The 17,803-nt window shown below is 41.3% G+C and overlaps 2 protein-coding genes across 2 annotated transcripts; both read left to right on the top strand.

The window, feature by feature from the left end:
- Positions 1-1,332: 1,332 nt before the first annotated feature.
- Positions 1,333-10,244, top strand: LOC137998911 (uncharacterized). Its single transcript, XM_068844747.1, has 5 exons — positions 1,333-2,229; positions 4,424-4,552; positions 5,114-5,248; positions 6,804-7,063; positions 9,622-10,244. The coding sequence occupies exons 1-5, from the start codon at positions 1,467-1,469 to the stop codon at positions 10,060-10,062; spliced, it is 1,728 nt and encodes a 575-aa protein (XP_068700848.1). The 5' UTR covers positions 1,333-1,466; the 3' UTR covers positions 10,063-10,244.
- Positions 10,245-13,347: 3,103 nt separating this feature from the next.
- On the top strand, positions 13,348-17,406 carry LOC137998909 (methionine adenosyltransferase 2 subunit beta-like). The gene is made up of 2 exons (XM_068844746.1): positions 13,348-13,919; positions 16,141-17,406. The coding sequence occupies exons 1-2, from the start codon at positions 13,373-13,375 to the stop codon at positions 16,524-16,526; spliced, it is 933 nt and encodes a 310-aa protein (XP_068700847.1). The 5' UTR covers positions 13,348-13,372; the 3' UTR covers positions 16,527-17,406.
- The last annotated feature ends 397 nt before the right edge of the window (positions 17,407-17,803 follow it).

Here is a 17,803-nt window from a genome sequence, read left to right as displayed (position 1 = left end):
TCTTTGAAAGGGAAGAAGAGAGACCCTGGGACGAGGTTAAGTCGATGAATGAAAACTGTTAAAGGGCAACCAGTAAAACGCACTGCCACCGCAAAATGAAAGCTAACATTTTACGAGAATGCTTAGGCCTAACCACTGAAGCGAGCACTTAAGCTTAATCAGTAAACGAGTGCTTTCTTCTTCACACGATCTCATGAAAGGTGTAGTTAACTAAACCGCAAAATGAAAGCTAAAATTTTACGAGAATGCTTAGGCCTAATCACTGAAGCGAGCGCTTAAGCTTAATTTTTCAGTAAACGAGTGCTTTCTTCTTCATACGATCTCATGAAAAGTGTAATTAACCAAACCGCAACGTGAAAGCTAAAATTTGGCGAGAGTGCTTAGGCCTAATCACTGAAACGGGCGCTTAGGCTTAATCAGTAAACGAGTGCTTTCTTCTTCACACAATCTCATGAAAAGTGTAGTTAACTGAACCGCAAAATTAAAGCTAAATTTTACGAGAATGCTTAGGCCTAATCACTGAAGCGAGCGCTTAGGCTTAATCAGTAAACGAGTGCTTTCTTCTTCACACGATCTCATGAAAAGTGTAGTTAACTGAACCGCAAAATTAAAGCTAAATTTTACGAGAATGCTTAGGCCTAATCACTGAAGCGAGCGCTTAGCTTAATCAGTAAAGGAGTGTTTTCTTGAAAAGTGTAGTTAACCGAACCGCAAAATGAAAGCTAAAATTTTAGGAGAGTGCTTAGACCTAATAACTGAAACGAGCGCTTAGGCATAATGAGTAAACGAATCCTTTCTTCTTCACACAATCTCGTGAAAAGTGTAGTTAACGGAACAACAAAATGAAATTTAAGAAGTCGAGCGATTGTAGAATGTCCGGTTTAGGAACAGAGTTGTTTATATGAATATCATTTTCTGTCCCATGCCATTGCGGACAAGCAGCATTATTAAACACGACTGCGGGACCGCGGTGGCAGCTTTTTTAAGTAGGACATTTGGTGGGCCGGGTATTCTGCAATCTAGCCAACAGTTTCGTTTTCGGTGACCGAAAACGCCGTATTCATGTCGACGTGAGGCAAAAACGGAGGGGAAAAATCTCCGTTGTCGAAAATATCCGGATACGTGTGGACGATGTTTTTGTTTGCGGGCAGAAGGGATTTTTTCCTTGCACGTGCAGGTTGTGCACGGGCATTCTACTCACGATACGCCCACGGAAGCCACGAAAATACCATAAAAATGGGACAATTCACTCGTTCCGCACCCGTGATCTCTGCAATTCACTGTTGGGAACCTCCCAGAGAACGACAAAACAACCTGTTTTTATCAAGTGTTACCTGTCGCTGTACTTCTCTTAATTTTTTTTTTTTTTTTGAGTCATCTCCTTGCTTGAAATCAGCTTATATTTCTTGTATAGAGAAGTTTCTAAGCGTCTCGGTTGGCTTGGAATCATTTATCGAGACCATATCATGCCTCGAAAGGCCTCGAGGGTGCTCCTCACGACATGTGTTTTCCTGTCCATTGTTTGTTTCAAGTCTTTACTTGATCGTTTCATTGATAGGAGGAGTAACCCAAACATCATTGAAGTCGGTAAATCAAATAACGCCAAAGTAGTGGACAAAAAGTTGCGTTTGGCAAACCGTGAATTATCAGCTCGTGGATTTAACCTCTCGAGTCGCATAAGGTCGGAAATATCTTCGACATACCGGTATTCGGATACACCAGAGCAAGAGGAACTTAAGACCTCGTTTAATTCAAACCCAAGGGCTGATTCTTTGGCCAAGGCCAGTGTTCAACAAGGCTTCAATGTTTTTAAACACCATTGGTGTCGAATGCAAAGAGCGCGTTTGGAATGGGAGAGCCTTCTCGGTGCGTGTTTGACGTCCACGAAATGGGAAGAGCCAAAGGATGTTCGCTTAGGAATCAATCAATTCAGTGATCCCAGCAAAAGCTTTATTTCACATTGGGATATAGGAAACGCAGGCGAATTTAGCCGCTTTCTCATTCAGACAGTCTCGACGAGTAACACTGAGAAAAACATTGGTGGAGACTCGTGGCGGATTCACATCAGTGGACCTTCTTCTTTAGCACCATCTGTTCTTGATCATGGGAATGGCTCGTATGAAGTTTTATTCCTTATCATGGAACATGGAGATTACGAAGCTAAAATATTCCTGGATTATACTCTTTGCAACGGCTTCAAAGACCCACCATTCTATTGGTTCAAAAAAGGTAGGGAATTAATTTGTTCGTGGGTCTTTTGTCTCTCTTCGTGACAAGTTTTAACAGTCGTTTTCATTGGTTAGAAATGAACAGGATATTTCTTCAGTGACGCCCACTTGGTATGTTTAAACAACCATACAATATTTACAGCGAAAAATTAATGGTCCGAAAACATTGTAACTCGAGCTAATTGACAATAGACAGAACACGAAAAAGGGTAGTTTAAATTATTTATGATACAAAATGTGATTCGACTCGACTGATTGGCGGAAAATTAACCTCTCGAGTTTTGGGGGAGGTGGGGGGGAATTTTGTCTGGAGGCCCCGTCCACAAGTTTCCGGGTGTGTATGTAATAATTTTGAATCCGCAACTTTTTCTTTCCGGGTACGCCTTTCCGTCCACACGTATCCGGCGAATTCGCTGGCGCATCCGGAACTTTTTAAATTCGCTCCCCAGAGTCGATATTTTGGAATCCGCTATAAATCCAGAACCGTGTGGACGCTAAATCCGGGAATTTGTATCCGGATGACGTAACAAGATCGAGCCCAGTTCCTTACCGTGAAATCAATTCTCAAGATGGCTGCCAAGAGCAATAAAATTTCTTTACTTCTTGGACTTATTTCAAGGATTGAAATATCATGTGTGTGCAGTTAAACATAACAAATTTCTAGTTTCTGAAGAAACTCTGGTGCTGCGTCGGTGGGAGGTTAAAATTAGGTTTTATCAAACGAGTTGATAAAGGTCGAATTACCACCGTGAAAGAGTTGGAGCGAATTGCTTTGGTTTATGATTCCTTCACTCAGTGATTGGTTCAAAGTTCTTGCCCCACTTTTTCAACCAATCAAAAGTGAAACGAAAACCAATCGTGGCTCGCGCGTGCACATTTTCCCGCGCTTTGTGTCGGCTACGTGTAATTACTTTGAGTTTTGATTGGTCTACTGGATTGTCTCCGTCCTTTTTGATTGGCCAAAGTGATTACTTTGGTTTTGGTTTCAAGACACTCGATTGAAACTCGCTCTAACATAAATTAGAGACATAGAGGAGATCCATGCAGAGGTGTCCTTTTCTTCTCGCAAGAAAGGAAAGTCATTTTAACCTTTGCAAAGAAGGACAGAACTTTGTAAAGAAGGACAGAATGAAGCATAATTTTTCCACAGAACGTTTTCGGCAGACGAAAAAGTTGTTATTAGGGACTTTTCTGAGACGTCGACGAAAACGTCACTTCAAACTACTTCGCACTATAGTAGGTTTTTAGCCGTAAGTCGATGTCGTACAATGTGGGCAGAGTATCCTAAACATAAACTGGTACGAACGGTTTCAGAGGAAAAATATAGAATGAAAGATTTACATTTGCACGCCGGCATTGTTGTCAAAACCTCTAATTAGGTGATTTCACGTCGTTTTTGTGAAGAGTACCGCAAAAATATGTGCAAGCTATAGAATTCGTTTCGCACGTGCAGCACGATAATTGTTCCTCTTTTAACCAATGATATTGTTGTTTTGTGGCGTTCTCGTTGACGACTGCGTCATAGATATTAAAGTCCCTATTAATCACTGACAGAAACCCATGACTAGGAGCGAAAAACAGCCATATATTTTTGTCACAGCGTTTTCACAGACCGATTTATTCTTACTTTCAATTTCCCGCGAATGAAACTCCCTGAGGAGATCCCGATGACAAATAACTAACTTGATGTCATAGCGCCTCCGAACCGAAACTGCCTTTGTTTTTTTTGTTTTTTTTGCGGAAAAGGTACTCAAAAAGTAGATCGGTCTGTAAAAATGCCGTGACATAGGCTTAGTATGGGAGTGGTTCGCTCCTAATAATGGGCCCGTGTCACTGATTGATAAGCTATGTTAGTATATACTAAAACAGTGGATTGAACGCAGGCGCTGATTAGCTCGTCAAACTCCGAATATCCTGTGCTATTTACCTCCGAGCAACTCGGGAAAAAATGGTGTCCCGATTTGCATCCGTGACAAGTGAAGAAAACATCCAAATTAATTTCTTGTGCTGTATATTATCTCACTGTCTTAGTATATACTAAAACAACTATTTTAGGGTAGGACTTGTACTAACAAATCCTTTTGTAAAGTTGTTTTAACGAAAGCGTTGATAACCAGTTCTATTCAAGTCATAAACTTTACACCAGATGATTTGAGTGTGTTCTGTCGTTTTATAACACTCTACTGTCTCCATAGGTAACTCCCAAGGCAAAAATCAACCGGACGGGGTACTGAAGGGTGATCGGCCATATTTGATTGCTCCGTTCAGAAATGGGGAGAAGATCACTTTTAACGTTCCATCATCAGAAAATAATATGCGAAACAGTAAGTCGAATGATATCAAGTCTGATACTTTGAACAATGATAGCATCGGACTCATTTTGCCAAGGACTGGAGGGTCCAGGTTTATACTACCAGAAGATTTTCGTTCAAAAGGAAGTAAGAAAAGCATAGCAAAGATATAAACTATGTATTTTTTCCCAAAAGCCTCAAATTTTTAACCGAAAAGAAATGAATTTATTTGCCAAAAACTTGAGTTTAACTCCTGGGCCCTGTTCAATCAACACTCATCCGCTATAAATATCAACCAAGGTTTGAGTTTTGCCCTTGAAAAAAGCCAAAACGCCAAAATTGATAAAAAAAGCTAAAAAATCAGAGATTTGTAAGCCGGACAAAAATTTAACAATATATATATCTTTGATATTTAGACCTTGATGTACCGTTGACATGAATTGTTAAACATTATAAGTGACAAGGATTCTACTGACTGACCGAATGATTGGTTGATTAAACCAAGTATGTAGATCTTTGTTGGGAGCTGAAGTTCCTTTCACGTTTACGGAAATTCCGGATGGACTAACTTTTCTTTTATCCTTTCGAACGCAGTTGATGCATTGACGAAAGAGGTTTCCTCAAAGTCAACGCGACTACAGCAATACACCTGCGATGCCTCATGTGGAACTCTGCTCTGGGATGGATTAGGTCGATGGGTGAATGGCCAATGGAAGCCTTACATAAAGGGTACGACCAAGAGTGCATTTGATAACAGTGTTTCTCTGTCAATTTGCGGTCTTGTCTTTTCAGATACACTTTGCGCGCGAAAACAAGCAAAGGGCCGCCACTTAAAGCAATCAGGAGAAGCCATGTCACGCGTGACTGCTTTTGCCGTGCTTTCTCAGAGCCATGACAACTAATTTTCGCGGGAAAGTGTATTCTAAAAATAGACTGATTTTTGACTGTGCTGGGAAGCTCACCCAGGCCATAGGAACACTCTTAGCTAATTCACTCCTAGTACGACTGGTATGGTCAGGAAAGGAATTAAAAATTGATGATAATGTTGGGCAGTACTGTGATAGAGTGTAGTTTGTCTGTTGTTGATGTCGTTGATAAGTCTTTTGTAGGGTGTGGGAAGTTGTGGGCATCGGTATTCTACGATACACGTACAAGTCAGACCTTGGACGTCCCATAGACGGGTCGAAATGCACCAATCACTGTTTAGTCTTCTCGGCCAATTACGTCTGGGCCTAAATGACAGTCGACCAATAAAATCGCCAATAAGCTGACCAATGACATCTACGACCGGAGTTTTTATAGTATCTAATGACGTTACACCAATCACTTGACTCTGAAGATGACCGCTCAGGTTGTCGAATCGTCAGTCAATATCATCTCAAAGAGTCCTTCTCAGGACTACACGCACCCGGACGATAGTACTTTACTTAATTTTGATGATATATGCTGCATTGTATGTGAAAAAACAAATACAAAGTGGTTTGAACCCAAGAGTCATATCAAACTTGACGATAAAAGCTTTCACATGATGTAAGTTTTGATATGAAAGCAAAAACAGAAGTCGTATCTTTTGAACTGCGGATTTTGGAATGATCATTGCTGCAGTTGAGAGAGCAAATAGAACAGTTGTGAAAAAGCCTAAAATTTAAAATTCATGGCTTGCAGCTGGATTCTAACCCATGACAATAGAATCTGCGCTGCCCTGCACTGTTCAGTTATCTAAGCCATCAACTCGTCTTGGAGCTTTTGAGTTGCGAGTGTTCATACAATGTGAATGAAAAACCGTGAAATATATTTTGAGGTGCGGTTTGCGTCGACCGGTGGCCTCATGATTAGAATGCTCGACTCCGGATCGAGTGGTCCGGGTTCGGGTCCTGGCTGGGGACATTGTGATGTGTTCTTGGGCAAGACACTTTACTCTCACGGTGCCACTCTCCACCCAGGTGTATAAATGGGTACCGGCGAAATGCTGGGGGTGACCATGCGATGGACCAGCATCCCATCCAGGGGGAGTAGAAATACTCCTAGTCGCTTCATGCTAATGAAACCGGAGATAAGTGCCGGCCTGATGGGCCTTCTGGCTCGTAAGCAGAGACTTTTCTTTACTTTACTTTTGCGTCGACTTTGGTCAAATCTAGTCTTAAAGCATAAAATAGTTTCATGTAGCAAAATCCATTGTTGTTAAGTCTTATCAGTTCAGAGTTTTTCTATTATACTGCAATGACACCACCAAAACTATGACATAGCCCCTTTTAAGTTTGATGCCGTTTTCTTGTTGTCACAGACAGAACGCAAAAGGATACAAGAAACAAAGAAGGAGTGTTCTTCACCTTTGGAGATTCTATTTCCAATGCGTTTTACGGCTCATTGGTTGCGGGTCCGTACAAGGAACTATGCAATACGGCATTTATTGCCTGCCGGGCTGTCTATCACTGGGTATACGACATGAAGGGATACTGGGGTGATGGTGTTACGTCACCCAGGGAACCACTCCCCGATGAAATGGATTATGACCACGAGCTAGTCATGAGGGACTTGAAAAAGGTAAGACTTGTGAATTTAGCGCAGGACCGCGACTATTTTCATTAGGGAGCTTTTTTGCCAAGGACAGTAACCGGAAGTGAACTTTCCAAATGCCGGACAATAGTGTCTCCCAGAGTTTAAAGGGACAGTTTCACGGTTTTGCGTATGTCCAAGCTTTGGTGCTAGCAGTTGTAAATTTTACGGTTTCTTACTGAACCAGATGGTGTTCCTTAAACACAGAGAGTATTCAACAAACTTAGTACACTGAATGGACTTAACTGAATAAAGTGTAATGTAAAGTGCTAGTTTTTCTACCCCATATGAACCATGTGAGCGTTAGCCCAACTAATGGAAATGGGCCCACAAAACGACAGAGAAAAACTATGACCAGGGTGGGAATTGAACCCACGACCTTCGCTTTAGATCACCGCTGCTCTGCCGAGCGGCTACAAGGTCAGACGGGAGCTGGTTCATATGGGGTAGAAAAACTAGTACTTCACATTACACTCTATTCAGTTAAGTCGGTTCAAATGTAAATACACTGAATGACTGAGGCCCATATTTGGTGGAAGATATTGCGGGTTTTAGAGGCAGAAAACCTCCAGAGGCTTGGATCTAGGGAAAGTGACGTCATTTGCTCACTAGCTTCAAATTGCAGTCGGGTCGAGGAGAAAATGACGTCAAAGACTCACTGGTTTAAGAATGCAATGCGTATGTACGCAGCTGAATTAATATGCAGCACTGGAGTTTCGGGCTTTCAGATTTTTAAACTCGTGTTTACATACAATAAGTGAGTAAATGACGTCACTTTGCCCTAGATCCAACCCTCTGAGGTCCAATCGGTCAGTTTTGAACGTGAGTAATGGCGTACCGCGAAATCCGAAGCTTACACTCAAAATAAATAGCCTTTGGATAAAAATCGAAGCTCAAATTTTTGCCAGTCGGGTGTTAAGCGAACACGCTTTCAAAATCTGAATCTGAATTTGATCATAGTAGCACTTAAACTTTTGAAGCAAATCACAAAGTATCCATTTTAAGTGAGAGTATGGTGGAGATTATAAAAGCGCATATATAGGACCTCTGAATACTCCTAAGCGAAACGTTATTGCAGTTAAGAGGGCAACTTACAGAAATGCGAGGAAGCCTGAAACAAATCCAGGTTGAATGGAACTCGAACCCATGACTTTGCAGTTGCACTACACACTGCCTCGTGCGGATGATGCCACTCTTAATGGAAAGACCTTAGACAGCAATGACCAGAACCAGGTTGCTGACCAGCGGTTTTCGTTAAAACAATGGTTTGCTGGGGGTGCTCAGTCTCGCGGGCTCAGAAAACCTGGTTGTGGTCATTGCTATTCACGGTTTTTCCTCTTAATGCCTCGGCATGCAACCCTTTCTCTCACAAATCAACGCCATCCTCACAGAGAACCCAACCAATGGAAACCTCTCTTTCTGAAAGTGTGAGACGCACTTTGGCGTTACTCTACTTGATCAGCAAATGCTGCAGCTCTTGTTTCATATGTTGAACTGTGTATCATGTCGAGTTGAATGCGGAAACAGGCCATTTAAATGAATGCGACGAGATCTGCTCCATTCAACAACTTACTGTATAGAATTCAACGGTTGTTTTTCCTTTTCAATAAGCTGATGATACATGGTTCAACGCTTGTTGATCAACAAAACTGCACAACTGCTCTTGAATGGCTTGCGAAGTTTCAAATCATTTTGCCCTATAAATTATAAACAAGTAATTGTATGGGTTCCTCGTAAAACTAAAGGGGCTGTGTCACGCAAAATGATGTAATTTCATGACACTCAAAATGCCCAAAAAGTAGAATGAAACATTGCAGTAACCACTTAAATCTGTTGAACAACATGAAAGAAATACGGCAAAAGGAAACAGAAGCATGTATGGACAAAAAAAAATTGGACATTGAAACGGATTGCATTTGTATAATCTTGAAAAAAGTCGGCCCGACGTTTTTCAAGTTTATGGCAAATCGCCTGGACAAAGATCGTTTTTGCTCAGAATCATCTTGTTTGTGATGTAACGATAATTTTATCAGAAAAGGAATTCTACATAACCATCTTCGAGTTTTAAATTCGTGATTAACTAAAGATTTCCCCTAAACACCCTAATATAACGTGACAAAGCCTCTTTAATTAAGGATTTATTTCACCAGTGTTCTCAAAGTTTTGAAATAGGCCATTTTACAGTTGTTTGCTCAGCGACCAAGCCTATGAATGGCTGCGAGGCTGCCGGTGACCTTGCATTGATACAGACCTCACTGCTTTTATCATGTAAATTGTGTTGTTGTAACGCTAATTAGTCCATATTAACATTACAAAAGCATGAAGGTTTGTATCAAAACAGGGTCACCGGCAGCCTCGCTTCCATTGTTAGGCCTGGTAACTTAGCCACAACTGTAAAATGGTCTATTGCCGTCGTTGCTACGCGTCTCGTGCAATTTCATCAAAGCTTTGAAAACACTCGTGAATCTAAATTAATCTTTCATTTTACTCGGCTTCAAACGATTACCAATACGAATTCACTGACACCAGACGCTTTCGTTTTTCAGACTCTGTTTAATCCTGATATGACTGAAAAGAGTGTTCTTCTACTGAACATAGGAATCCACTTTGCCGCAGCGGTGAACTTTACTGATTACAAACGAGTCATCGATCAATTAATAAACCTAGTAATTGGCAAAACAAACCATCCTAACGCGGACGGTACTTTCAAGGGACGATTTATATGGAAATCTACGTCCGCTATACACAGGGAGCGATTTCCAAACCCACATAAAGATGTCCGCCGATTTTTAACTTTTTCCCGAGTTAAATTATACAATGCTTACGCTACTTCAGCTATGTGCCGTGCTGGCATTGACGTCATAGATGTTCATCCAATCAGCGAGTCTTATCCCTTGGGAACAGCTTCAGCGTCGGACCCAGTGCATTACGCCAATGTCGTCTTTCGTGATGTTGAAGCGTTATTGTCTAGACTTTTCAGCCCTTAATATGACGCAAGAGAGATAATCTTTTGGAATCGAAATTTTTGATAATCGAAATTTCAAGTAGATTTTAATTAATGAGGTGTATTTCTTGGTGATGATATTCTAAAAAAAAAAGTCGAACCTATAGTGTTTTCATTCACGTAATCAGTAACCTTGTTTTTCCACCAATCCCCGGAGGATTAGTTGTGTAAACCAACATGGCCTGGCCCCCTTTTATTGTTTAGGACATGGCCAACATGGCCGCCGTGACGTCACGTAAAGACAGTCTAGAACCTTCCGTTCTCTACCACGGAGCAAAAGACTCGTTGCAGCTTATGGCGCGTTCTTAGTGTCAAAATTCAAACATGCAATTCAAACGTTCAATTCGGCAATTCAAATCCTCAGTTCGGCAATTCAAACATTCAGTTCGGCAAATCCAACCTTGGTCAACCTTCAGTTCTTCACTTAAACGTTCGAAATTCAAACCGTGACATGCCATTCAAACTTTCAATTCAACAATTTAAATATTCAATTGAATTACCGATCGTTGAATTTCCAAACTGAAGGTTTGAATAGCTAAATTGTATGATTGAATTGCCAAATACACGGTTTGAATTTTGACACTAAAAACGCGCCATACAAGCTAGGCCTATCCAGGAAGTTAAGCCTCCTTTTAATCTCAAGGTCAGCAGTAATAAGCTGTTACTTCATTAGAGCGGTTTTCAATTGAGTGTCGAAAGTAATTAGCTAATTGCTTTGGTTTGGCATTACTTCACTCAGTGATGGGTTCAAAGTTTTCGCGACATTTTTTCAATCAATCAGAAGTGAAACCGAAACCAATCGTGGCTCGCGCGTGCACATTTTTCCGCGCTTTGTGGCGGCTACATATAATTACTTCGAGTTTTGATTGGTTTACTGGATTGTCTCCCTGCTTTTTGATTGGCCGAAGTAATTACTTTGGTTTTGGTTTTACGACACTCTATTGAAAATCGCTCTAATTCCTCTTTTTAAAGAAACTTTACTCGATCCCAGACCCCGTACAATAAAATATATAGATGTTATTTGAACTGGAGTGAGGTCCGTACTAGGAAAATATTGGTCAAAAGGAACGAGAGCAATATTTTCCCAGTACGCACCGAACAAGCCAGTTCAATGTGCTTTTTTATATAAAGCTTGGCAACCAACATACGCTCCACATAGTGTTTTCACGTGACGTCACGGCAGCCATGTTGGTGTCCCCAACTAATCCACCGGGAATTAAGGTCTGTGTTTTCACGGAAAGGTTTTCTTTTGTTTCCGAGGAAAACAAGGTTACTGATCACGTGAGTGAAAACACTCTGTTGCAAAATTCGGACCGCTCAGAGAACCAATCAGAATTCTCCTTTTCATCCCGGACCAGTTTGCCCATATAATAAAAGTAGGTTTTAAAATAAGTAGTAGGTAAAAGTAGGTTTCGCGTAAAAACCTTCCTTCTGAAAAGGAATATTGCCTAGCATATGAAACGGTGAACTCTTACAATCTCTGCTCGTTTAACACGCGCAATAAACATGAAAGAAAATTAAAAAATGCAAGTTGGTCCCGTTGTATCAGTGTCTGGGGCGATTAGCATATTTCCTTGAAGTTTTAGTTTTACAGCCTCTTTCTCTATGGTTTCCCAATGGTGGGTGAGGGAGGGGGAGGAGTGGTTCACTCGGTAGAGCGAATCTCCAATTAGTCTTCCCTACAAAGCAGGTGGTAGATGTTGTTGTTGTCGCCACGAAACACGTATCAGACCCCACAGACGCCAAGAGCGTGAAATAGGTCTGGGCCGGGTGACAAAACGACAGGGTGGGGATTGGAAGCGTCGTTTTGTCACCGGGCCCAGATCCATCCCAAGCTCTTTCAATATGGCGTCTGAACCTGCTAGCTGGCTACGCAAAGACCAGTCCACAGTTCAGGGAAACCCGTCCCGTACTATTTTGCGAACAATGTATGGGTTCTTTTAAAATACAGGGTAGTGGTAGTTAGGAGCTAGCATTGTAAAATAATGGTTTGACACTGACTAGTTTTGAGGCTCAAGCACCAGCCGAATCAGTGTCTTGAACGAAACATCAAAGCTATTCTCATTCGCGTAAAAACCTTCGCACGCCGAATTAGGTAATCGCTCCCGTGGCAGCTATTCTATTGGCCGTAGAAATCCCCAGGAAAATTCTCAAGACATTTTAAACCCTGTTGCATGCAAATCTCTCTCTTCTCGCAAGTCTACTGACTCAACAGTGTCTGCAAATTCCCCCCCTCCTCAGCGGCGCTGGTCATTTCCTCTTTCAGCTCACCCTACGCCAAATGCAAAATTCTTACGCCCATAACTTATTCTTCATGAGGCATAGGGTAGATTATTTGGTGAATTTGAATTAAGTACTAGTCAGAGTCAAACCATCATTTTGCATATGGGTTATTTAACGTTCCACAGTCTATGAACAATGGCTGTGCCGGTGAGGAGTAGTCTCTTTCGCAGCCGTTTTTTAGTTCAGAGTTGCGTGACGCCTCAATAACGGCTGCGAAAGAGAGACAAGACCTAGGTTTCATAGATTCTGTAGATATATGCGGATGTAATTACAAAGGTATACCTGCCAACTCTCACGCCTTAGGCGTGAGTCTCATGCCTGCCCTGTTGAAAACTTCGATCTCACGCCGGCTCACGCTTGCGAGCCAATTTCTCACGCCTGATTGGAAAATGTGAGTTGTTGCCGTCTTGCTTGACACAATTTCCAAAAATATGTTAACTCAGACCCATCTAAGGAACGAAAACCAGGTGAAAAATAAATAAATCACAATACCTTCCTCGCGATCTCTGATTTTTGAAGTGAAAAGCAATGGGAGCGAGCTCGCGTTTATACGCGTTTGTACGTCTTCGACAGACTTCGGAAGACTTCGGACTTCTTCGGAAATCTTCGGAAATGATCGTGCCGTCTTCAAAATTCCCAGCGCTCCCAGGATAAAAATCTCATGCCTATATCTCAGAAAAAATTGGCAGGTATACAAAGGCACCACTTTCTCCTCGGTGATTTCAAGACCCCAAGCGGCAGAGATTCCCACACAATGGCCCAATGCTCAAACAAATGAAGCAACCAGTCGGCTTTTAAGGAGGAATAATGCTCGCGGTGGATTAGACCGTCAAAGGCGTTCAGATCAAGGGTTTTTTTTAATGCACAAATCGCTTGTAATTTTGCCCAGGCAACGATTTTATCGTTAAGAGTCAGGGGCAACTTTTAAACCTTTTCCTGGGTTTCATTTGCGTTTGTCACGAACATTCTACTGTCATGGGTTGCCTGTGGTGAACACCCGTGACACTGAAATGGCTGCCCAACATCGGGTTTTGATTACTGGAGCTTCTGGTCTCCTTGGACGCGCCATTTTCAAGGAATTTTCCAACTCGGATAAATGGGACGTGCTTGGCCTGGCTCATTCTAGGGCCACAGGGGGTCTAAAGAAATTGAATCTGCTTGATTTTGACGAAACTAAACGGTTTGTCAAAGAGTTCAAACCTCATATTTTAATCCACGCTGCCGCAGAAAGGCGTCCAGACGTCGTAGAAAATGACGAGGAAACCTCCTTAAAAATGAATGTAGGTGTAACAGAGACGTTAGCATCGATCATAAGTGAGCTCAACAGTGACTTAGGTGATCCAGAACATTTCATGCTTTACCTCAGCACCGATTATGTGTTCGATGGCAAAAGTCCTCCGTACCAGCCCTCGGACGAGCCCAATCCTTTGAATAAGTACGGCAAAAGTAAGTTGGCTGGAGAGCAAGTTATGGAGATGTGCCACCCAAATGGAGGGATCTTGAGGGTTCCGATTTTGTATGGGGCTGTGGAGTACCTGAAGGAAAGTGCCGTCACAGGTTTGTAGTTCTTGAAAATAGTCATGCACCTATTCGTAGGTGGGATAGGGGCAAGCACAAAATCGTAGTTACAGGTCCTTGTGTATTACTTACCCACCTCCCCAAGGTAAATCAGATGTAGGGATGTCATCTAACTTGATTTGTAGCTTATTTTTGGCTGGGCATGAGTATGTGTGCTGAAAAGGTGGTGGGTTAGGGTTAGGGTTAAGGGGTTAGGCTTCATTGTCTGTCAGTTCAAAGTGTGAAGTGGTTTGTGAGTAACTTTTTTCATCTCCCCCCTTGGGCATCTCTACCCCCTTCCCTATTACATTCCTCAGGGCATGCCTTTGGCAGAATTGGAGGACATTGTCAAGTTATAGGATTTAAAGGGCACTAATAACATAATTATTGCTGAGGGAGCCTGCAAAAGCTCTAAGAGTCTGTCTTCTGACTCGAGTTCGAGAGCATCAGAAAGCTACAACAGTTAAAGAGTCATATGGTCTCTGGAGAATATTTTCTAGAGGAGGTGCATTTAACGCTTTCACTGCTGACTTTTCTACCGTCAGTATACCCCTTAACTGCTGCATTTTTTCGCAACATAAGACACCACAGAAACCACTCTCAAAGAATGAACTATATATTTCGTTCTATTGACGCTATTACGATAATATTTTCAGGACATATACAATAAAAAATTTGCCATCATTTGAGCTATCTTTATTGAGGTGAAAGCAGGACCTAAATACGATATGATTTATCTAAATAAAAAAATACAGTAAACACGCATTACACAAGTTCATGTGTGCCAATGACACGCAATTCTTTTAGACAAAAGGACCTTTTCAAGGAAGGAAACATGCATAATAATGTCTTGAATCACTTGATTTCACCTATAATTTTCTCATACCTTATGTTTTTACTTGCTTGCTAGACTTTTGAATTTTGCCTTTGTGAAGTGAAATACATTCATGGCGTCAGGTCGTGTTTCACCTTCCTTTTCAAGTGAGATTAACCTTTCTATCATCCAAAAATGGCAGAACTTGTCATGCTAGTTGTCCTTTAGGGTATACGAAACAATCCCATTGCATGCATGCCCCTATAGGAACAAATTTCGGACAGCACTTTGGGACACTTCTCATGTCGAGTATTCTTGACATCTGCAGTGGGAGTCACGTGATCCTGTGTCAAATATACTCGACAACAGCAGTGAAAGAGTTTATCACCTCAAACGGAACTTCTTAAAGGCATTTTGGCTCCAGAAAAGGCAAATTTGATCAACCAAAAGAAAATATTTTAATGTCCATAATAAGTAATGCCAGGATGGCCCTGAAAACCTCTCAGATGTCAGAAACTAAGCATAACTGACAAAATTCCAAAACCTTCAAAAGAGACGTCCCCCTTGCCCCTATCCTGCGAACACAGAGGTATTTCCGGCTGTCACTGGTTCCGCCGAACCAGTGACAGCCGGAAATATGTCTGTGTTCGCAGGCTACCTTGCCCCCCAATCAATGTCGAAAAAGACAAGGAAATGTCTGTTCACAATATTATTGGCAACATTGTTCTGGGGGTAGTGGGCAATTGTTCAAGCTCACTGAGAACACCAAATTTGAAGGGCAAGTGTCCCAAGACTTTTGCCACTGATTGTAGGTGGTTGCTTAGAAAAAGATGCCAAAATAAAACCAACTTAAGCCCAACATTGCTTTTAGGCCTTATGTTAGCTTTGGAAATAATGACAACCCACAATGACAATGATGAATTCTCTATTTTCGAATTCCCCATAATACACTTTGTTTGCCCCCCAAATTTTGTGAGACCGTATAAGCCATAGGACTACTGCCATTTCCCGAGGTTTTCCGAATAACTCGCAATAGCGTTATTACAGCACAAGCAATTTGAAACAATACTAAACATTTAAAACAATGTAAAAAACACAGTGGCCTTGTGTTCTCACAAGGACCCCCTTAGTGTGCATATGCCAAAAGCAGTGCAATGAAGGAACTCTACTAGGCCGCAGGCTCGGCAGTAACAACAATGACAATGATGATGAACGATGATGGTGACGTAAAGTATTTATCAGCACTGTTGCGTGCAGACAGTCTTGAGTTCATACAGTGGTCCAGTGCTCATAAATGAATTGTTTAGATTTCCTCCAATTGCACATGCTTCATGTATTAACAGTTACTGTAGTTGACTTTAGTAATCATTAGTCTGCAATAAAATCTCTTTTTCATTCTTGCTCCAGTGCTGTTTGAAGCACTCAAGCAGACTGATAAACCCACCAAAATGGATGATTATCAGATTCGATATCCAACTCTGGTGGATGACGTAGCAAAAGTTTGCAGATTTATTGCAGAAAAACGGCTTGGCGATAAATCCACGACTGGCACATGGCATTGGAGTGGTAGAGAGTCCATGACAAAGTACTCCATGGTCTTACAGATGGCTGAAATGTTTGGCTTGTCACATAGTCACGTTTTTCCTAATCCAAACCCACCAACTGGAACACCTAGACCCCATAACACAGCTCTCAGCTGTTCAGAATTGGAGTCATTGATGGATGATGGTGGAGCAAGCATATGCACCCCATTCAAACAAGGAATCAAACAGAGCCTTCAACCTTTTATTTAACAACTGCACATGACTTGGGATGTAATAATAATATTAATTTTGATAATTATGTTGGTAATTTATTTCAAGCTTTAACCCTTTCACTCCTGTGAGGTTCCCCATTGACAAGTAAAATCGTCTGGCATTAGATAGAGTAAAATCTGTAAGTCTCGGTGACCCATACAAGAGTGAAAGGGTAAGTACTGTTCAAAAAATGAGCAGCAGTGTTATTTGGATTTAAAAATACAAGGTGTAGCAAAGTGCTTTTAAACCCAATAAAACATAGACCTTATTCATAAATGGCGGTCACATTTATAATTCTTTTGTCCATGTGCAAATTAGCCTACCAAGCCTCATTTTAGAGCAAGAATTCTTTTCAATTCACTGTATGGTATCGAGGCTTGGTAGGCTAATTTGCACTTCGATAAAAGAGTGATAAATTGACTGCCATTTATGAATAAGGTCTATGTGCTGCAATTTTTTGAAGGGTTTCAAAAATATTCCACAAAAAGGATGTCCCACGGAAGTAAGGGGAAGATATTAGCATCCAACAGGAGCCCGTGAGTAGAAGCACTCCCTATGCACTAATGTTATCCTTGAGTCAACCTTTACACATATCTTTCTATTTTTTTGGACTAAAACTTCAGTAGGAGACTCACATTTACATCAATTTTCATTAATTTACATCAATTCACACAATTTGCAGATTTCCTTGATTGGCTGCGCAGTCCGTCATGGAGGTTGTGCCTCCCTGAATCGAATTTTTCCTTTATACATATAATTCTTTATTCTGCCTCCTAACTAGATTAGCTTCTAGGGAGCATTGTAGCTTTGTTAAGTCTATTACTTATTTCATGTATCTTTATTTACATGTGGTACAAATAAACCATTTGTTGTTGTTGTTGTTGTCTAAACAGTGCATGCGGGGCCGAAGAACTGGTGGTGTTCTAAAAATAGAAAGATACGTGCAAAAGTATAGGAGGAACAAGCTCCTAATCATGGGCCCTGCATACAAGAAAAACAAGCCGGGCCTCAGAATTCTAATGAAGAGTGTTTTATCAGTTTTAACGCTGTTAGGCTTATGAATTATTATGGAAGTTTTGAATTAATGGTAAAATACATAATTAATGAAAATGAAGTAATAAAATAGCAGTGAATGTTGTGCATAGATGTGTAGGTTACAAAATTAGTCAGGACGCAGCTCTTTATATCCTCTAATTTCATTTGATCCCTTTAGGACACAGCTGTATTGAGTTTTACGTCATGGTCCATTGCTTTTTTTGTATGGTTCTTTGTGT

This window comes from Montipora foliosa, chromosome 4 (genome assembly GCF_036669935.1).
Source record: "Montipora foliosa isolate CH-2021 chromosome 4, ASM3666993v2, whole genome shotgun sequence".
In the NCBI taxonomy this organism is placed as follows: domain Eukaryota; kingdom Metazoa; phylum Cnidaria; class Anthozoa; order Scleractinia; family Acroporidae; genus Montipora; species Montipora foliosa.
This window is presented reverse-complemented; position numbering and strand designations above follow the sequence as displayed.

What these genes read in the sequence shown, in the direction of transcription:
- LOC137998911 (XM_068844747.1), top strand. Translation starts at nt 1,467, where the DNA reads ATGCCTCGAAAGGCCTCGAGGGTGCTCCTCACGACATGTGTTTTCCTG. An exon ending in AGAAAATAATATGCGAAACA is followed by an intron (nt 4,553 to 5,113) that starts GTAAGTCGAATG and finishes TTTCGAACGCAG; the next exon opens with TTGATGCATTGACGAAAGAG. An exon ending in ATGGAAGCCTTACATAAAGG is followed by an intron (nt 5,249 to 6,803) that starts GTACGACCAAGA and finishes TTGTTGTCACAG; the next exon opens with ACAGAACGCAAAAGGATACA.
- LOC137998909 (XM_068844746.1), top strand. Translation starts at nt 13,373, where the DNA reads ATGGCTGCCCAACATCGGGTTTTGATTACTGGAGCTTCTGGTCTCCTT. An exon ending in GAAGGAAAGTGCCGTCACAG is followed by an intron (nt 13,920 to 16,140) that starts GTTTGTAGTTCT and finishes TTCTTGCTCCAG; the next exon opens with TGCTGTTTGAAGCACTCAAG.